General features: G+C 43.6%; 1 protein-coding gene across 1 annotated transcript in view; it reads right to left on the reverse strand.

The window, feature by feature from the left end:
- LOC109483513 overlaps positions 1–9,323 on the reverse strand; it is a 51,449-nt gene extending 42,126 nt beyond the window's left edge. The window contains exons 1-16 of the mRNA XM_019786544.1: positions 9,207–9,323; positions 8,927–9,011; positions 8,443–8,726; positions 8,094–8,148; positions 7,626–7,760; positions 7,044–7,255; positions 6,518–6,648; positions 6,054–6,253; positions 5,287–5,432; positions 4,823–4,935; positions 4,081–4,300; positions 3,128–3,270; positions 2,693–2,763; positions 2,209–2,363; positions 1,481–1,647; positions 743–914 (exon numbers count right to left, since the gene is read on the reverse strand). Coding sequence (XP_019642103.1) covers positions 743–914; positions 1,481–1,647; positions 2,209–2,363; positions 2,693–2,763; positions 3,128–3,270; positions 4,081–4,300; positions 4,823–4,935; positions 5,287–5,432; positions 6,054–6,253; positions 6,518–6,648; positions 7,044–7,255; positions 7,626–7,760; positions 8,094–8,148; positions 8,443–8,726; positions 8,927–9,011; positions 9,207–9,323 — 2,406 coding nt within the window. The remainder of the gene's footprint in view (positions 1–742; positions 915–1,480; positions 1,648–2,208; positions 2,364–2,692; positions 2,764–3,127; positions 3,271–4,080; positions 4,301–4,822; positions 4,936–5,286; positions 5,433–6,053; positions 6,254–6,517; positions 6,649–7,043; positions 7,256–7,625; positions 7,761–8,093; positions 8,149–8,442; positions 8,727–8,926; positions 9,012–9,206) is intronic.
- Between the last annotated feature and the right edge of the window lie 13,079 nt (positions 9,324–22,402).

Consider the following 22,402-nt stretch of genomic DNA (forward strand, 5'->3'; position numbering starts at 1 on the left):
TGTGTGTGTGTGTGTGTGTGTGTGTGTTGGATATGGTCAGTACCAGTTGCAGGTATTATCATGGAACGCAAAGTTTCTGACTTTGATGTTGCTACAAAACCTTGACATTAAGATGCATTTCTCCTCATTATCCCCACTGCACGAAACGTGGGATTTACCGATGATAGTAAATGCCTGTTAACTCTGGTAATGATTCCTTTAGGCGACAAAGGCGACAGTACAGGTAAACCCCATCTTTTTGTGAATCCTGCCTTTCTTGTGGACAAAGGGCAGTGTTATCACATAAAACCTTATAGAACTCGTTATCACCGAATACGGGAGAGACATTCACGCAGTAGCTTACAGGTAATACCTAGAGTTTGATACAAAGGGATCAATAAAAAAACAGAGAGTTTCACATATAGCAGTAGATTCCAGATAAGTCTGCTTGGCAGGTCCGGTAGTATCAATAGGTGCTATACAAGCTTGATAACCTTTGGATAAGGCATCAAATGCTAAAACAGCCCTAGCCTGGTATTCATCAGTGCTGTTAACTGTAAGTCCCACTGATCGTTGCGTGAAGGTTGTGGCATTGTACTGGGACTATTGCTGGCCGTAACCACTAAAAGGCAGATTTCCGTCTTTGCGTGTGTCGACTTTGCTCCTCCAGCGACCAAGACAGATTGACGGACTTGGTAAGTAGGTAGGTGCTAGGTACTTCTACATGATTTTGTAAACATAAGGCACAAAGAGCATTGCTTACTTCTTGCCCGGAGGCTGCCTCTAGAAGCACCCCCTGATGTTCGTACCGCCCTGAGCCAGTGCTAGGGTAGAAGCCGTCCCCGCATGCGGCAGACTCCAGATACTTTCTGGGAAAAGCTTGGTCAGCCTTGGCGCCGAAGATTTGCTCGATCAGGGACTTTGCTTCGTCGTAACTGGAATATAGGGAAAAGCCAAACAAATACTTTTTACCTTCTCCCTGCTGCTTAACCCTCTGTAACTGTTACAAGTTTAGTGCCAAAAGGCTACTTTAGCAAAGGGGTACAAGCCCAGGTACCCTGGAACTCCATCCATCCATCCACCCATCCATCCATCCATCCATCCATTCATTGGCCCCATAGCTAGTCGGTAGCCATAAGGGCACCATAGCGTTTAACTAGAGATTACCACCTCCTGCGATCCTGTGCCAGTCTGGCCAGCTCGTGTAGGGTTTTTGCCAACCACTCTCTTAGATCACTGGACGCCCCCTAGGTGCCACTGGAACTACCTCTATCTCTTTTTACTCCAGAGTTTGCCCACCAGTGGAAACGTACCCGTTTTTTGATTACCTGGTAGCCTTCCTTGATGAACTTAATGATTGCCTTCTCCCTGCTGCCTTACCCACTATAACCGTTACAAATTTCGTGCCAAAAGGCTACTTTAGCCAACAGCTAAAGCCAGATGCCCTGGAACTAACTTTACCTTTTTTGTTTACCCAGAATGTTCCGTACATGTAACGTACCCGTTTTTGATCGCCGTGTAGCCTTCCTTGATGGACTTGACGATCTCAGCTGTCTCCTTGTACGCATTCAGGAACATGTTGGGAACTTTGCGCACTTTGTTCAGGGGACCGAGGAGTCCGTCTAACAAGTCTTTGAACTCGGTCTTTATCTGCTCTTTCAGTGCTTTCTGGAAAGAGAAACCAAAAAACACAGTTTAAAAAAAAGAACGATATCATGTGTAACATTGGATGTAAATGGATGACCACTCATAGACTAAACGTCAATATCATCTTTTTTTGTATGTATCTAGTAAGTTTGACATGTCCGCGCTTAGAGAACTGTTTACCGCTCCAGAACTGTTCTCAGCGCGGACCAATTCCCCTGGCATATAATCTGTCTATGTGGTCAATTTCTACTCTTTCCATCTGCTTCCCGAAGGCTTGTAGAGGCAATGCTACACATTCTATGAAGTGTCTTACAAAGGTTTCCTACTGACTTGTAGTTACAATTCTATTCTTTGGTTACAGTGCTGGTCTTTTTTACCGTCTTTACTCATCGAACACCAGTGTTCAGTCTGTACTTAAGTGGGATGCCTTCTATCGCAACTCATACTTCACAAACCTCTGGATATGTCTGTATTTATAGGGTATGATTCTTATGTTTTGTATGTATTTCGGTTGTGATCAATCATACACTGTCTAACTCTTGGGCCACTGAAAGCCTGAAACAAATAAGCAAAGTGACTCACAATGTCGACTCCAAAGAAACGTTTGTTGAAGGCCTTGGACTCCGTTTGTTGCACTACCCAGTTGTTCATATCCCTCAGGGACTTGAGCGCCGCGGAGATGTCTTCGGAGATCTGTGAGAGTTCGTCTTTTAGGTTCATCCAGTGCAGTGTCTTGTCTGTAATACATGAGAAAATGATACTTATTAAGATGATCACAAAAAATTGTTATTCAAGCAGCCGGATAAAACTGTCATGTCGTTTCAAGTAGTATCCTGGCATCCACTACCAGCTGTGACGAAAAGTAAGGAATGCTACTTGTAACGTCTGGCACATTTCAAAATTTATCTAGTTGCTCGAGTAACAATTCCGTTTGTATCTCATTACCTGGATGCCTAACCTTCACCAACGTATTCAGATGACTCCTTGGGGTACAAGACCTATTATGGTCCCGAAGAAGACTCCCCCCCTCCTCCAAACCGAGTAATTGTTAAAAATCCAGACATACCTTCCTTGAACAAGAGAGCCTTTTCGATACGCTCTTTTGCCTTGATGACACCTACCACGGCATTCTTGATCCTGAAATAAAAGTGAACCCCGATGAGCATAAACACAGAGCATATTTCACGTTTAGAAACTAACCCGGTATTCATGCGGTCGAGTGGCGTAGCGGCAGAGTGCTCTACTCGGAACCACGAGGTCCCGGGTTCGAGTCCTGATATGCCACTGATCTTGTGCCCTTGGGAAAGGCACTTTACACGACTTTCTTCACTTCGCTCAGGTGAAAATGAGTATTGTATTGTCCCCTGTGTTGATGGCGGCATTAATATGAGTTGAAAAAACTTGAGTGTACCGTCACCACGTCTTGTGATTAGATGTTCGAATATTAAAAAATGGTTTTTCTAAGGCTTACCGGCGGTACATACAGCCCAATGCTACTTACGTAGTGAGTCCTTTGAAGATGTCTGAAATAGCCGTCTTTGGTGTCTTGATCAGTTTCCCGACGGAGGACACCACCATCTTCACACCGCTCTCAATCTGTTCAGCAGCCCACGGCAGGGTGATGGTGACGGCATCGGAGATGGACTGTAAGCAGGAGAATATATGTAGATTTTTTGTCAATGAATCGTCGCCAGTAAGCCCTGGTTCTCCTATTGGGTCAGTTAGTCCTCACTACTTGTGAGAAATTGGGCTGGTCTCAATCATGATGTTTTTGAGGGAGAATGGTTGTTACAGTTCTACTCGGTAACCCGTAACCCAGGTGAGTGGTCATACCATTCAGGTGGTAGCACCATTCACCTTAAGTGACCTAAAGGCCGTGTTACGTGGCGACCACTGAGTAAAAAAAAGTCCAATCTGTTTCAGGTGGAGAGATGCAAGAATAGGAAAGGCAAGAGCAACAATTGGATATAGTCTGGGGATCATCGGAATTAACCTCCAGCACTAAGATCAGATCTTCAACACCATGGTAAAACCTGTCCTACTGAAACTTGGCTTATCACAACAGGCACAACAAGGAAAATACAAATGTCCAACAGCACCTGCCTTTAGTTAGGAAAATCCTAAGAATCCACTGGCCCAACACCATCAGAAACGAAGAACTCTGGCAATGCACAGAGCAGTTACCAAATTAGGTTAGAAACATAGTGTAGCGTAGCGGTAGAGTGCTCGATTCGGAACCAAGAGGTCCCGGGTTCTAGTCCTGACATGCCACCGACCTTGTGCCCTTGGGAAAGACACTTAACACGACTTTCCTCACTTCGCTCAAGTGAAAATGAGTATTGCATTGTCCCCTGTGTTGTTTTCGGCATTATACAAGTTGAAAAATCTTGAGCCGTCACCACGTCTTGTTATTATCTGTTGGAAGATAAAAAGAACAAGCTCTGTTATACTTACATTGTAGAACTCCATGACGTCAGCCTTGACGTCACCGAGGAGCGTGCTGACGCGGTGGACCACTTGTTTGACGTTCTCCACGGTCGGCGGCAGGTTGGTGTACTCCCCGACCTTCTTGGTGAACTCTTTGGCCTTGACTTTGAACTCCCGCACCTGGTTGGGAAGGTTGTCCGCCGCGTCCACGATGTCTTTGAAGATGCCGTCTATGGAACCTGTCGTACTATTAAAAGATCATCGATAAGGAGTGAAAAATCACATAAATTGTCTTATGCTTAGGTCACAATTGGAAGAGGGAACCCTGCCACGTAGTTGCCGGGTTGATTTTTTAGCACATTTAGGCGTGATCCCTTTGTGGGCCTGCGGGACACCCTGTAGCTACCTGCCTGTTTTCAGCCCGACCGGAACCGGAGAAGAATTTAGTTATGACTTAAATTCTACCCGGGCCTCGCTGACAAATAGACACCGTGACCTAACCGTGAGAACACCGACAGGTACACCTCCAGTTGCCAGCAGTCCAACGGGACAAATTTGTCGACGGGCACCGACGCAATTGGGACCTAAGCATTACACCATTTACTGACATCGATGGAAGTTGTAGCTCTTCATAGAGTGATATAGTTACAGGTTCTTCACCCGAAAAATCCACATTCTACAAATTTATTACTTACGAAAGGTTGCATACCTGCTTATTGCCACTTCATATTGTTGTGGCGTTACTCGCCAGTACACGAAATATCCTTACCTTCCCAGAAGTTTCTTGAAACGAATGATGTTGTTCTTCACGTTTCCAATGACCTTGTTGATCACGCCGTCAAACAGTTTAACCAGTTTGAAAACCTCGTCGAAGTTGAACTCCTGTCGAGTGAAATGATATATAAAGATTCAACATTTGTAAGGTAGGCTATAAACATCTAGATGTATACATACTATATACATGGGTGTCAAAAGCTTAGGCTTTCTTAAGATATAACTGTGCAGTTCCCCGGTACAGTTACCGGGCAAAAGAAAAAGCTGGCAAACTCATACGTCAACCGCGACGAAGACCGACATTGTCTACCAGATACCTTTGACCCAGTGTTAACGTCAAAGAAGCCACGTGACAAGTCTCACTGGGTCAGTCTACCGAGGAAGACCAGAGTGACTGGTCAAAAGCTCTAGGTGAGAGAATTTTTTGTGTTGGATCAAAAGTTTTAACTTTAAACATACCTGGAAAATGTTGACTTCGTATCCCGCCTTTCCTTTGAAACAGATTCTGGCATCCAGGAATGTCCAGTCGATGCCGAGTAGTCCCACGTGTATCTTCGCGTACGCCTGATCCAGAACGTCAACCTCGAACTTGCCCTTCAACGGTTCTGTTAAGGAGCAAAGCAAAGTTTCTCCATCAGTTTATCTGTAAGAAACCTAGACAGCTTTCTACAATTAGCTTCCTTCATAGGCGTTACGGTTGGCGTTCTGTTTTGAGAGGGGAGGAATCTTCTGATCGCACGCACAACGCACACGCTCAGAACTCTGGCCACCTTCGCTAGTATGCCTTCCCTGGAAGGAGGCAAATGAGGCTGTGTGGCGTGTTCATGGACCAGATTACAGTGTTGCTCTTTGCCTTATCTTATCAATGTCCAAATGTCACAGCCTTTGACAAAGGTAGTAACTGTGTGCATATTTGATAACTAGCTCCATACAATGAGGAAAAAATGAGGAAACTGCAAAACAAGTTTTAAATGCAGGCGATCATGTTTGAGTTTTCAGCCTGAAAGGCTAGACGGGGACGGGGATGTTCAGAGAGAGCCAGAATAGCCCAGAAAGGCCAGCAGGCGAGGAAACTTGTCACTGCTGATCCGTTTGGCTGAATAAGTATCTGAAACTAGCCCAAACAGAATGAACTATGAATGCATTAATTAATTGATTGATTGATTGATTGATTGATTGTTTAATTAATTGATTGGTTGAAGATAATTGATGAGCCTTGCACTCACTCAGATTCAGTTCCATCATGTTCCGAATGATGATTCCCAAAGACGCCCCGATCTGGCTGGATCCGATCTTCTTCTGCCAGTCGACACTCGGCGTCTCCAGTTTGAAGTCGAAACCCTTAAACAACTTTTCTAGCACCTTTCTAACAGCAGGCAAACCCCGCTTTTCTCGTGCTTCTGCAATAGCCGTCTGGTTCGTGTAACTGGAAACAGTCAATACTCAAAGCATCACTGTTAATATATAATGAATACAGTAAATGACATGGAAGGCTGTTGAAAACAAACTGTCATAGAAAATAGACATCATTGATTGAGTAAGTACTTTTGATGCAACAAATTACAAAGTTCACATGAAGAAAAAGAAACTATTTAAGGCATCCAAAAACAAACTATGCATTGGTCCAGATACATTCAAATAAAACATGTCTCCTACTAGATACTATCCTTAGTAACCTGTTGTTACTTACCTGTTGTTGATTTGTTGCTGAGCCTCCCACAGTCTGGAGGCCCGTGGGTGACTCAGGTAGTCCAGAGCTGCTGCGTACCGCACGTTACCGTCAGGGTCTTCTATTGCCACACGTAGGATCTCGTCTGCCGCCTGTTCAAAAACGGAATTTGATCATTTGATTTGGCAGAGATTACTACCTTCTTAATAAGAAAGGAGAGTAATAAGAAGATTAAAACGCAATACGGACAGCTCCTTTTAACCTTAGACACTATTGGTGATCTTTTTGGCTTTTGCACACATGTTTAATATGTCTTATGTTGGCTTCTCGATTTTAGTCAGATACTACCACCTATGGCTGTCTTGCCGGTCTGTGTAACATCAGCCAGGTTGAAAGCTCTTTGGTGACATAATTACATAACATACAGATTGAAATATAACTCATACATAACTGCATGCGGAAGTTTGAGTGCAGTTGAACCTCTCTGCATAAAGTGAACAAAGATGCACGTTAATGCAGTAAATAATGGCTTAAAGTTTTTGCGTACTTTCTCATGGTCATAGCTTTTCAGCGCAGTCATACTGGTTCTCTTCAGCTCAGAAGGTGCTTCAGTAGTGTTCATGTATGACAGAAGGAGGTCATAGGACCTGTCCATTCCAGCGTTGCCCAGGGCGCCCAGGATCGTAGCCTTCTCGTGCAGGTGACTGTTGTACTCATCTTCTGTCAGGGTGGATCTGAGCTGTCTGTGCTTCCAGGGATCTGTGAATGCATGGTTACGACATTACCAAAATATCTTCATGCTTGAGCATATGTAGTTGAAGATTCCGCATCCAGACAAACCAGTATTTGTTATACCTTGTAAATCACTGTAATTGGTAAAATGTGCATCCTAAGTTATTTCTTTCTTCAGTTGTAGCGATTCAATGTCTAGCTTAGTTCTGCCTTACATAATGCATATCCATACGACCTTCAGTTCGTCAGATTCTCGTAATATAATAGACCTTTTGATTTGTTAACATTCTGTAACTTACTGATCATGAAGTCGTGACTTTTTAAAATCTAGATTACGGATTCGAAGCAATATAGCTTCGTGAAGCTTCGCTTTGAGAAACAGGATGAGTTTGGTTACCGTGAATCTCCACCATCCCGTGGAATCTGTCGATGATCTTGTCTGCCCGTGCCGGGTCGGTGGCGTAGATGTTTCCCGCCAGAGTCCCGAGTAGCAGGTGTGCCCGGGTCCACACGTGTAGCCCCTCCTCCTCATCTGGGGCAACAGAAAAATAGACTATAGTTGGAAACTACTATGACTTGTGACCAATGGTAAAATCATCATCATCCGTCGTCCCTGTCGGGAGGGGAGGGGGTTAGCTGCTGCACAACGACACTCCAAAGGTATCTGTCAGCCATGGTTGATTTAAGATCTAGATATATCAAATCCCCTATCTCTGGAGATGGTTCTTGGGTAGGTCAGTTTTGTAAAATAGAAAGCATTGCAGTCCTGTCTCCAACCCTGGAATCTTGGAATCTCAAGACATTTTTTATAATTTGTCGATGAGGAAGAATATGAAGGTGTATGTAGGCTTTAGAGATGACTTACCGTCAAACTCCATTCTCCACTTGAAGCACATGTTCTCCACAGTTTCAATGGTGATCTGTAGACAGAGTCATGTATCGGCAGGATGTTAGCATAGCTCGAATTTATGAGAGTTACATTAATTAGTCCTTGGGCCAGAACCCTAAATTTCATATATTTCTACATGTATTAAAGTATTTTGGAACAGAATGGACTATTTTATGGTCCAATTCTTTTGATATGAATGAATGATAGTAAGCAATGGGTATAGCAACATTTCACTATCTACACCTTCTACAAGGCGAATTCTTGAACACCTCAATCTTTGGTTGATAACTCTGGTACTTGAAGGCAATTGGTTATTTCTAAAGACCTGCGGTGGCGGACATTCCAGTCCAAAGAAGTGAAAAAGCGCCCTCATGACCAGCTTAGCATCCTTCTGCCGGGGCGTCAGGACCAGTCTGGTCAGCAGGGTCAGGGAATCGTTGGTTGCCATGGCACCCAGTGCGTCAGCGATGGCGTCACGGTTCTCTATGTCGTCATCAGATGTCGTGTTGATCGCTATGTAGGTGTCGGCCACTCTTGTGAGGTTTTCCGGCGAGAGGTGAAGCAGTGCCTCCACGATGTGACGGAAACACGTGATCCTTTCTTGCGATTCTGTAGCAGTTCAAGGTACAGTTCTTGGCCGTGAATGTCGTTTGTCAAATGTATGTCAGTGATAAAGAATGAAGGATACATTTATTAGACATCCATCATCAATATCACATGCAATAACAATTTACTTGAATCAAAACTGTGGCACTATCATAGCTATGTTATTGCATTCTTCAGACACGGTATCTAAGTCGATGGCTAACCTTTTGGCCTGACGGTTCTCATACAAGTCAGGTTACCCACGATGGTTTCTTCCTGGTCGTCCATTGTCAGGATACGTACTGGTGGCTGAAAAACAGAGTAAACAAGAATGCATTATTTAAGTCCAAATATCCCAGCTAATTATTGATGAAATATATTGATCAAATTCTTAACAATTTGTCCAGTTCCATGTATAGTGCTTCCCAACAGAGTACCCCGTCCCAAGACATTGACATGACTTAAATATTGCGTTCTAAGAGAGAGCAACAAAAATAAGTTTACCTCATCTATCACAAGGGAGCCATGCTTGAAACTTGTAGGGACGCCTTCGTACACGTCTAGTTTGTCAGCTGGTATGACCTGTAGAAGCTTCAGATGCCCGTCAGATTCAGCGTTCATCGGCGGTATTTCTGTGTTACACATGGGATAGAACACAGTATGGTATAACATCAGATGCTTGTATTGCCATGTTGCTTTGATACGTAAAGAGAATCATAATAAGGGCATTAGATTTAACAGTGAAGGAAATGTCACTAAACTTCAATCAATCAATCAATCAATCAATATCCTTTATATATACTGGAAATGCCCTGTCGGCCTTAGCCGCTCTTCCCAGAGGTCCAGTTGAGGGGGGGGTCACGGTAACACAATAAATAAGTAAATAAAATTCAAATTACTACAAAAAATAAATTACTAAATACCTAACATAATAATTATAACATGTTCAAAGTCACAGTCCGCAAATCAGTCCGCAAATCAAATTTCTCGACTACTGTATTCTTTGTTTGAAAGTTCTCAATGATGGAGCACACTGTGCATCCTCAGGTATGCTGTTCCAGATGGTAGCCCCAGACACAGCCAGAGATCTCTACAAACTTGCACTTACCGTAGTCCTCGTCCTCAAATGCTTGCAGCTTCGCCGGATCCCGTGGTATACCAACGTTGGGATTGAATCTAAAATGTGCAACACATCGTTTAACAGCGTTTACTACATTCTTTCCATCTCAACTTTTTTCATTCCAAATTACAAAGACTAACTTGTAACCTATATGTCTCAAGAATAAGCAGTATAGTATGTGTTAGGTTATTGTGCAATATAAAAAAAGTGTTACCCTGGCATCGTGTGTTGGGGCGAAGTAAACATTTCCGTCAGCTGGATCGTCTGAGGAACTTCGTATGCATGGTGGTAGAGAATTTCCTGAAATTTGTGAAATAAAAGATTGTTATGATGACAATAACAACTCCATAACTGAGAGGTTGTTGATCAAACCTTTTGACATTGTTACTCTACATTACAGATGACAGGCATCGGGCCTGACGTTTGGACTATATGAATGGCTTACCATCGCCTAACGTTTGAGATTTTGGAGCATAATTGCTGCCCTTCCCATGTTGTTCTAAGACCTTTCTATAAGACCATGTTTCTCCCACCTTCTCGTGTTTGGCCTTAGCGTTGCGCACCACGTGACCGTGTCGTGTTCTGGTGAACATGATGCCCTCTGGAGTGACCTTGCCTACGTAGGAAAGGTCATCTTCGCCTGCAGATCACGAGGATGAATTTGTTCATTAGAGCTTCTCAATTACAGAATCTGATGTAGTTGATAGATTCAAATACTACAAAAACGAGATGGTAGTTTCCTGATATCTTTGACAAGTTTCATACCTTCATGCCCAGTTTCTTTCACACTGTAGGACCAAGGTTTGCCGTGAGTCATGGTCTAAAAGATACAGACAAAATTTGGTGGTTAACATTTAACAAAATCGATATATACTAATAATATCTGATATAATTAGAAGGCATAATCGCAGAACGCGAAACGTTTTGCTACATACTCTTCTTGTTCCAGATTCTCGTCAATGTGTCATCCTTACCAGAACGGGCAGCGATCATTAGTGCTGAATGGTCATCCACAACATTATCTTCTTAATAGTTTTACTGCTTCATACTATACTTCATAACCTTAAAAAGTTACATCATGAAGACATTTGCTAGGTTTGAAAACAGCTGTAGCCATAACAGCTTGAGATTGTGGTGTAGGTTTTTTGCAAGAATATTACATACAACACAACATTTTGAGTGACTAAATACAGGATGATACAATGACTCTCACCTGAGGTGTAGTGTGCAGGCGCGCGGACAGAACGCCCACCAGGACCTTCTTGGTGCCCAACACGTGGTGATGCTCATCGTGAGGATGGTACACGCGCACTACCTCGCCGTTCTTCGTCACGGTGAACAGGAACCTGACAGGGGGCAGAAAAGAGATAAACAAACAAACAAACAAACAAACCTGACAGGGGACAGAAAAGAGATAAACAAACAAATGCTCGTGCGAGTGATTAGGAATGAGACAGTACCTTTTAGAGTAGTCCAGGTCATCAAAGACAGCCTGGTTTCCTGTGCGGGAGTACAAATGGTACATTGAATAATCTAAGATACAATGCCAGGGAATCAGACCATATAATGAATGAATACTACTGACAGTATTTTTTGTCAAGCTCAGTATAGTATTACAGCACAATACCTCTGTGTGTTAAAACATCACGTAATCGTACTGATATTGTTTAGAAAATCGCTAGAGTTTCCTTACCATCTCTTTGTGTTATCTCTTGTGCCACGTTGTTCACCACTAGATCGCAGATGGTGTTGTTCTCTTCATCATTACGTACCGGAATGACGCTAAACTGGAATAAAGATTGAGAAGGTTGAAATATCCTAATGACTCAACCACAATCTCAATATGTATTTACAGTGTTACAGAAGTACCGGCCTTCCTTCTAGGCATAGAGACTTGGACAAGAATGCATGGTAAAAACTAATAGATCTATCACCACAAAAGGAAATTCCACCTTATTGGTCGGTACAAAACTCAGGGCAAAGCAATAAATGCCAGAAAGGCAGGCGAGACATCTGTTTTCATCTGTCCCTGTTTTAAGCCAAGGTGCCAAAGATCAAAAGTGCGCATTATTTTGAAATCGGTAGTTATAAGATGTAAACATCTGAGACATTGCAATGCAATTTACCTATACATAATATTACTATGTTTTCTATTGGCACTTGGCCATGATACATGCACCCTCCTCGTGAAAAGAAAAACAACCTTTGTCCTAATCACACAAAGACAGACGCACGTTCTTGCTCTGAATGGCAGGACCTTTGTACGAACACGGAAGGTTGCTAGGGCGGAAAATGACGCCCTAATGAGCTGTAGGGCAAACTGCCAGACAAAGTCAACAATCGCGGGAAAAGTGAACTTTATCAGCGGGTTCAAACAACCACCAGTTAATGGTGAAATAGTGGACCTCTGCCAAGTCTATGTTTACAGAAGGTGACTCGTACTCTGATAAAGCACGGAGATATTAGGCAGACGTGTGTTGACAGCCACTCCGCAGAGTGGCAGACCTATCACCCTCTTGGTTGAAGTGTTGACATTGCATAATTGATTCTTTATCCGCAACTTTTCTTATCAGTACTATTTTCACTTCAGTCCCTCTGACGGAAATGGTGACTCAGATTTGATTCACAGTGAAACTCTCGATGAAACAGAGATCAGGCATTGCTAGCAACAAGGTGAAGTGTGTTACTCCGAAGGGCGGTTATACCCATTCGGCTATATACAGATACTGATACAGAAGTAAAGGAAATTTGCAGTCGCCTGCGTAGAAGCCAACCGATGATGATGACTGTGTTCAACTGTTGGCACTGTTTTTATTGCTTTCCCTGTGCAATTGCCATGTGAGTTGAGTGCTCGCCTTGCATTCGGTAGGTCAGGAGTTCGGTCCCCGGTCGAGTCATACCAAAAACTCAAAGTATAGGAGTTGAACACATACCACTACCAGTGGACTTGCCCCCTGCTGTAGTGATTGCAGCTGTGTGTGTGGCCAAGGGCAACTGAAACGGGCGCCGCCCTATGCATCACATTGATGCGGGAGGGAACTTAACTTTATCCCTGTCGATCCTTTATTGTTTCCATCTAGAGTCGTAGGCATATCTTTGCTTTGAAGAGGCAGGCAAGGTTGCTAAGGTGGAAAGACACCACTGATACCACTTCCCAGTGCTCAGTGCTTATCAGCGCTCATTTAAATCTCCCTACGTTGAAAACGAAGCCAAAGGTGCGAACTGTTATCAGTTAAAGAGCGTTGGCAGTCGGTTCCGCACGGAAACCTACGGTTGGTTCTCCTTATAATCAGCAGAAAAACATGTAAGTAACATACCACTTACATAGCGGCTAGATAGTGCAATTTGGAAGGAGGTGTAGGTATTGAATCGCAGTCACATCCACCGTGCGGTTGTTTTTGTGTCAAGCTTATGAGCGAAACTGAAACAGAACCGATCGTCAAGGGTTGGCCTCAGGCTTTTCTGTCACATAACAGTTGCTATTTTTTTTTGTATGTGCGAGAAGTCCACGACGGTCCCAAAAAGTCCTCATCTTGTTTTAAAACTTGTGAGAACAACAGTTAATGGTGCGTTTTCCTGTTTCCCAACCCCAACGACGGGTTGTTCGAAAAAGATTTTGCATGATTCACTTCTGCTTTTTCCGTGCCCTTTGGTATTGATTAGCTGGCCTTTTCTTACAGGTGGCTGAATTATGGATGGATAAGTTTCAAATGTCTGTAAAATGTTTCAAAGGTCAGCACAAAATACATGTATAGGACCTGTAATACTAAGACATTTGTTTCCTTATAGTACACAGAAAGACATGGGGCTCTTGAATACCACCTTGACGCTGTGCTGCCTGAGCATATTCTTGCTGATCATTTACTCGACTTTGTGGTAAGTTGAAATACCATTCTTTTTTTTATGACATTTAAAATTAGAGACCTTCATTTTTCACTTGTAGGGTAAGAAATATCATACCGGTGCTGTTGCTTTAAGTGTTGATAGTGATACAAGTTCTATTGAACATGATGTCTTGATAGTGTTCAAATTAAGTCTAAAACAAGTGAATTGCCGCTTGTTTGTAGCTAATTGCTTTTAAACTTTGTAAATTGGACGCAATTCAGCGGTCCCACTGCAATGTTCAATATACGTATCTTGAATCTTAAATTAAACAGATAGTTGATAATTGCTACATCCTGGTATTATCTTACTTCAACGCTAAAAAGATCTTAAGATTGGTGCCAAACACTCTGTGTTGACTTTCGTGATATACTCTCCCACAGTTCAGTGTCAGGCGCAGAAGACCAGACCGGTGCCAACGGCGCGTCGTCACCTTTCCGGACCGAGAAGGAAGCAAACGATTTCCTTGAGATGCCATCAAGACGAAAAAGGTCGCTTTACAAAGAGTGTTATATTGAAGGTTGTTCCTTCCACGAAGTCGACGAGGTCTTGAGCTACGAAGCATCGGTAAGGCGACCAAACTCACTCGATAAATTTGCTCAGTTTCTGACGCATTTTGACATAAAAGGCAGCGATTTACTATCATGAAAGTTCACCTGTATTGGTGGTTACATGTTTACACTGTTAGATTGTTCTCACCTAGAGTTGTCCACCAGTCACTGTTGAGTCTATAGACTCTATAAGCATGCTCGAAATAGGCGTCAATACAACGTAATTGATAGATACACCACTTGGTCGATATAGTCCTCCCAAGCCCCCGTCACACACACACGCAGACACAGACACACACATACACACACACGCGCGCGCGCGCACACACATACACACACACATACACACACACGCGCGCGCGCGCGCGCGCGCACACACATACACACACACATACACACACACACACACACACACACATACACACACAACATAAGGATGCTTCTCACCAATAGCTAAAAACAGTGTATTTCTTCCCGTACCAGAGAGAGTACCTGTACAGACACGCGTGCAACAAATGGCCTTGTTCAGCCGGTTACACGTGCGGCAAGGCGAGCGTTGGAACGCCGGGGAGCGGGGCACACTGGAGGGTGTGTAACGGTGAGGTTTATCAGCTTTTTCAACTCAATACTAGCCACAATAGGATACAAGAGTTTTCTTTACACAACCAAGATTTCTCACCTATGTGCAGACGTTTCAATGTCTATCACACACCTTCCTCAGAGCTTCTGACTGGAGTTCTGCTTCTCGCCTCTATATGTAGCCGACGTTGGTGACGCTTTTCTAGTCAGAAGCTCTGAGGAAGTTGTCTGATAGACACCGAAATGTCAGCATTTAGGTGAGAAATCTTGGTTGTGTAAAAGAAAACTCCTGTATCCTATACTTTACCAACCTGATGAAACTATTAGCCACAATAGATGGCGGGATTTGGTAGAGTTCCTTCTCACATTAAGTGCTACATATAAGCATGTAGCACACAGTTCTTTTGCCCAGCCTGATTTTCTAGTTAGTGATAAACTATGTGTGTACAAAAATGCATGTAAACTGTGTAATACTGTTTGTATGTATAAACTATATATAGATAGTATGTGCGTATGTATATTAAACTTTGTATGCATGAATATGTATGTTTAAATAATAGCGTAATGATCAAATACATCATCACACAGAAAGCATAAGTACACAACTTCAATTTGGTAGAAATTCGTTTAAATACGTTCTCTACATCTGAATATAAACTTATTTGTGTGTAGATGCCAACGAGTGCTTGTCCAACAATGGAGGGTGTAACCACATCTGTACCAACACTGTAGGCAGCTACACCTGCAGCTGTTACAATTCCCTGTACTTCAAGTCCGGAAAACACACATGCACAGGTACTAGTACATGTGAACTAGGTAGGGTCGTCTGCTTATTCAAGACCCCCGTAGTGTAGCAAGAATTGTGCTTTATCCAGAACCACAGTTCTGAATAGTACTAGTATCCAGAACTATGCCTGGGACAAACATACGTTCTTGCATACGCGGAGACTATCCAGAACCGTACGTAATCCTAACCCCTACCCATTCAGGCAAAAAACGCAATAGGCGCGGTTCTGGATCCAATGGTCCCTCTCTTTTTCCCTTTGCGTGTGTGTTTGTGTGTGTGTGTGTGCTTGTGTGCGAGTGCGTGTGTGTGTGTGTGTGTGTGTGTGTGCGTGTGTGTGTCTGTGTGTGCGTGTGTGCGTGTTACAAATGTAGTTCCACAAGAGTGCCACAGTATACTAGTAGTTGTTGTTACATGGGAAACGCTTAACAAAAGACGAAGATAAGGCACGCATAGTTTTATAATGGAGCAGCAAATACCAACTTAAACTTTTGCCTTTATACTCTTTTCCACTACACCCCTATGTAATCTTATCCTAGTCACTTAGTCTCATTGTAGTTCAAGTACTACACAGTAGGGCTTACATTTGAACTATACATGGCTTACATGTAGACCAGGACTTCTCACTAGCGACTTTGTCCCGTCAATGTTGTCATGGTATTAAGCAGATCTAAATGTCTGCCCTTTCAAGTTAAATCGTTTTTACAGTTCCCTGCAGCTGAGCCCAGGTGGCTTGCGACTTCTAAGTGGATGAAATTTTGGCCCTGTTCATATGAAGTCAGTGAAGGCGCTTTACATGTGGTTTCCCCTGAAGCCGATTTCAAGTGGCTTCATCTGAACGCTCCCAATCACATTGAAAGCGCCTCGATCCCAAACCACTTCTAGAGGTGGTTTCGAATCGTTTTTCCCGCATCGCGATTTGCGTCTGAACGCAATGTGATTTCAATGTGACTTCGCCTGGTCATGGATTACGGGGTGATATTTCTTTATTTATATGCAATACCAAATTTTACGTGGCAGCAACTTAAAGAGAAGTAATGGTCAAATAATGTGTCCGTTCTAGGATGAGTTTCACCGCCTCTGGCCGGACCACGTCGGCATTCGGCCGAGATACGCTGGGAGGGGGGCACCAGCAAGCAGGTCATTGATAACACACCACCTTGCGTGTTTTCATCAAACAACAATGAATCAGTTTCGTAGAATCGTGATCGGACACGGTTTGCAAGGAATGTATGGCACGTGGACCAGATGTGAGGAATGCGAGTTACCCGAATCGCGGTTTGGGTGACTTCACATAAACACGGCCAAAGTGGAAGAAATTTTCTCCGCCAGGCTGGCTTTAGAATATCGCGTCGCGTTCTCGTAGTCGCTACAGGACTGATTTTCGGTTGAATCCCCAACTTTAACGGCATTCCATGCGTTGTTGTGAACGATTTTAATTGTCATCATACAAACGTTTGATATTTAAGACTTTTTCAAAGACTTTTACTACCCCGCAAGCCCTCGCGTTCTACTAGGCGAAAACGGAAAAGGTGTGCCAAGATGGCTACTGTTTCCCTTGCGCTTTTCATGCTGGTGACACTGGGACAATCAGTGGAAATACAGGAAAATATGTGGGGTAAGTCTGTGACGAAATACCTGCCATGTTATTTCAGCATTTAAACGCTAACGTATGTATTTATCGGGATATGCTGTTTCCAACAGTAGAACACGTATCTTGAATGTATGTCAGTCGCCGTGGCCAATTTTAAAAATTCATAATATCTCCATCAAGACTTATTTCTGTTTCCTTTCTTTTGCACTTCGTTTTTTCTCTTTTTTACACTTCCATCGTGAAGAAAGAACCACATGATGACCATCAAATTGTCTATTTTTAGGGACGCCAGAGACAACACGGCTCGTTTGTGAACACAAGACGTTGTCTCTTACATGCAGCCCGCGTTTTAAGATCCAAGTAACTGACGCCCTATACGGCCGTACCAGCCGCGGCCCTTGCAAAGACTCGCACATATTGGATACAAACTGTCGGAGCGCCACAAGCCTGTCGACTGTGAGAAGACACTGCGAAGGGCGTCCTGCATGTAGCGTACCGGCCTCCAACAGCGAGTTCGGGGATCCTTGCGTCCACACGTTCAAGTATTTGGAGATCAAGTTCAGATGCATTGGCCGTGAGTGTTGTTTGTATGTTTGTAAACCATACATTGTACGCACTATGAGCCATCTCTGTACGTTGGTCAGTTAGATCTAAGTCATTACACGCACACTCCAGTCCGTACTCTTAGTCTTGATTTGTGTTTTACGCGCTTAGCTGCCCTCAAACATGGGATATGACTTAAAACGAAATCACACAATACGCTGCGCAGCTTAACTCAAGAACGGTAAAGAGATCTTAAAAAGAGCGTGTTTTGCCCTTACGGCTCACCTGCGCCTTTGTGGCCACCTGGCTGACGTGCTGCACGACTGTTGAGGCCCTGTAGTCGTATTCATACCGAGATCCCGGCTTGTAGTTCACCAGACTTGCAGCCGACGCGGTACAGAGGACGGTGGTGAGCAGCCACGGCCACAGCGGGCCCGGGCGTACCGCCGACATTTGTGCTCACAAGTGAACGTGACAGGTACTAGTAGTAAACACCTTTAGTAGCCTCAGGTGTTTCCGTCCTGGGTGGATCTGAGGTGTCCTATCAGGGCTAGACCATTGCCTCGCGCGGGGAAAAATCCTTGAACACGAATTTCGCCTTTGAACAGTTTCCATTATATCCACAAGAAACCATATCCTAGTCCCTTAGTCTCGTAGTAGTTCATGTAAAGTATCAGAAACGTTTGAACTATAAACATGGGCTTAAATGCGGACCAGGGTTTCTTACTTCCAACTTTGTCACTTCTCTGTTGCCAGGGTAACAAGTAGACCTTAATTTCTGCCCTTTCGCGTCAGAAACCGTTCCCTTGGTTGTTTGATCCCGGACGTCTTGTGATTTTTCAGTGATAGAAAGCATCTTCAGCTGGCGTGCTGTCAGTTAACAGCGGCGTCGGAACTGGGCGTCTTTTCAGCTGTATATTTTCAACTTTTATCGTATTTCAGCAACATATCTGATATTGTTAAAAAGGGGTTTCCATTGTCATCAAGCAAATCGTTGATTTTAAAACTTTTTTAAAGACATTTGCTGCCTCGCGAGCCCTCACGGCGTTCTACCCTGCGGAAACGGAAAAGGTGTGCCATGTCTACAGTTTGCCTTGCGCTTGTCGCCCTGTTGACACTGGGACAATCGTGGAGCCTACCGGAAAATATGTGGGGTAAGTCTCTGACGAAATGCTTGCCATGTTATTTTAGCATCTAAACGCAGTTTTTACTTACTTGTCGACAAAAGTTCACCATTGTACGGTTTTAACACATCGACATGTTTTTCAGTCGCCCTCGCTATTGTTTTTAAATTATGTAACTTTCATCATCGTTCAATTCGCACAAGATTTTCTGGTCTTTCTGTCTTCCTGCTTCAAGAACCGACTTTACCACTGATTTTACACCCTTTTTGTCGTCTTTCTGTCTCATTTTTCTTCCTTTTTCTTTCTGTCTACCTTTCTTTCTATGTTCATCGGGGTGCCGGTCACGACGAGAAGGATGCCATACCTTTATTTCTATCTTTCTCCCCATTCCTTTTGCACTTCGTTTTCCTTTCCCTCCCTTTTTCTACTTTCCCTGATACATCAACAGCTACACGTACATGACGACGAAAAGACCACCGCGGGTCTCAATTCCATTTTCTTTTTTCTTTTAGGTACACCACAAGAATCACGTCGCGTCTGTGAAGGCGAGACGCTGTCTCTGACCTGCCAACATGGTCTTCAGATCCAGGTAAAATCTGCGCTGTACGGCCGTACGAGCCGCCATCACTGCACAGGCTGGCTTAAGCATGTGTTCACCACGAGCTGTAGGAGCGGTTCCAGCCTGTCTGCTGTGAAAAACCGCTGCCAAGGACGCCGCACCTGCAGCGTATCGGCCTCCAACGGCGTGTTCGGGGGAGATCCATGCCGCCTCACGGCCAAGTATCTGGAGGCGACGTATGAATGCACTGGCTGTGAGTGTTTGTATGTTTGTAGTGCGTACATTGTACCACATTATCTCTGTAGTTTGGTTAGTTGGATTTGAGCACAAGCCTAGTTGGATTTGAGCTCTAGTAATAGTTTTTTTTACTTATAAGTGTATAGCGTTAGGGCCTCCAACGGCGTGTTTGGGAATCCTTGCCACCACACGTTCAAGTATCTGGAGGCTGTGAATGTTCGTATGTTTCTAGTGCGCACATTGTACTATCTTTGTACTTTGTTTAGTTGGATTTGAGCACAAGTTTAGTTGGATTTGAGCCCTGGTCTTTGTAATGTTTTTTAGGGATTTATGTGATTGATATATGGTCCTTTATATATGGGTTGGAGTGCCAAATCAGAAGTAGGGAAATGCTAAGCGCAGCTTGTAGTAGACCTGGGTCTCTCAGTAAGTTAATCCAACTCTAACTATGAAGTAGTGCCCGTTCGAAAACAACCACAATCTCAAGCCAAGCACATAGGATGATGTGCTGCAACAACAACGCATGGCACGCTGCCATCAAAACGGGGATTTCACAACGCCAGCTTTTTGCCGTCATTTACAAGCGTTTTGCCCTGATCATATAATGTGCTGCCGTCACCACGTCTTGTTATTACATGTTGGAATACATATAAAAAAACGTCAAGAGGTTGAACATAAAGAGCGCGACTGGTTTGTATTTAATATCCAATTTATTATTTGAGGATCCATAGAGTCTCAAGACGGCAAATATAATTATAAAAGGCCTTCAGACAAATGGTTTTAGGGGCCGTAACCCCCATAGCAACCTTTATTGTGCAGTGACATTTTTAGTCTAACAGTCCCGCACGATGTTGGAATTCATTGTGTAAGCAACAAAAGTTGCAAGGTTGAATTACATTTTTACCCCCCCCCCCTCCCCCCTACGTCGGAAATAAAAGTAAAGGCACGATCAGTTATAAGCGCACAGGGTGTCTCTTCGGCCGGCAAACCTGTGGTCCCCCTTATAATTGGCAGAAAAACCTGTAAGTAACATACCTCTTACATAGCAGATACTGTACTTTTGAAGGAGTTAAACGTAACATGTTAAAAATCGCAATTGCTTTTGTGTCATTATTTTCGGTGAGACGGAAACAGAACCTTTCTTCCACACGGATTGACTGCAACCTTTTCCGTCCCACAACTCACTGATGGATGTTGTGCGACGCGTTCACGACATTCGTAAAACTATTGTACGACGAATGCGAAAAGGTCCAACTTCTACATTATTGATAGAGGTTCAATCGCTTAAGTAGAACAAAGCCTAATGCGTGTCTGCAATATGGAGGCGAATCGCGAAAGCCTACACCTTCTGTGGCTGTTTCCGTACACACAGAAAGACATGGGGCTCGTGAAAACCACCCGGAAGTTGCTGCTGTGCGTGCTGACAATACACTTGTTGCTGTGGTAAGTTGAGCATCAATCAAAAACATACTTTTGTTCATGAGAATTGTGGATTTATACATGTCATTTTACAGCTACCTCTGGTGTTATAATTGTCCCTTTGTGCAAATTGTGCAAATCACATCTTGCACGTGTTCACAGTTCAGGTGACCGGGCTGAGTCCCTGTACAGACAGGCGTGTAACACTTGGCCCTGTTAAGCTGGTTATACGTGCGATAAGGGGAGCGTGGTAGGGACGCCTGGGAGCGGACCGCACTGGAGGGTGTGTGTCGGTAAGATTCAAACGTCGTGGCTCCTTGCACTGACAATCCTAACCGCAATAAATGACCAATATCTTCCCAAGACCTACCAACATACCAAAATGTCATCGCAATCCATTTGTCTAAGTTATGGTGACCACAAAACAATACCACCATTTTCCTAGAGTATGCTAACGTTTCTTGGTTGTTGTCATGATCTAATTGAGTCACATATTGGCATACAGAGACTAGGTATATAATCGCTTAGACGATTTTTCATACGTTGATTCTAGGCAGGAACACATCACAGATCTTGTTTGTACGTTGACGATCTAATCATATTTTCCATTTTAAACGTTTTTTTGGCTTTCAAGAATGTACGACTGGTTACGTAGAGGCCCTTAACGCCTGTCTGAAGTTCTCTACCGACCGCAAACCGTACCAAGACGCCAGGACAACGTGTCAGGCGGAGGGGTCGCGTCTCGTTGTGGTCAAGACTGCCGAAATGAACGTTTTTCTGGTGAACACCATCAGAAACAGCTGCCAAGACAACACATGGATCGGCCTGGACTCCCTCAACCGTCCGGCGGTGAGTGAATCCTAAGTAAATAATGACTTAATTCTTAGTAAAATATTTGATGATAGCCGGTTAGGATCTCTGTAGTTGTTTTTCCTGAATAAAGGGAAAGCTGACTACTTCATGTGCTATTGCTTCTTTCATTTGTCATAGTATTTGTATGTCTGTACTGCGAGTACTGCGATCATGGGAAGTACGTACAGATCTGATTCATTGATTCTGATTCAAAGACTTGTTCTCTCTGTATCTAAAGCATTTTTACTGATTTTCACTTTAGCACCAGTACATCTGGAGCGACGGCAGCATTCTGGCTTACAGAAGATGGAATACAAACCAACCAGACTCTGCCTTTGAACGATGTGTGGAGATTCGTCGTGAGTTGACTTATGCTTGGACTCAAAAGCTTGGACCTTTACTCACACACACACACACACACACACACACACACATATATATATATATATAGAGAGA

This window comes from Branchiostoma belcheri, unplaced genomic scaffold (genome assembly GCF_001625305.1).
Source record: "Branchiostoma belcheri isolate BF01 breed outbred unplaced genomic scaffold, Haploidv18h27 scaffold65, whole genome shotgun sequence".
NCBI classification, from domain to species: Eukaryota; Metazoa; Chordata; class Leptocardii; order Amphioxiformes; family Branchiostomatidae; genus Branchiostoma; species Branchiostoma belcheri.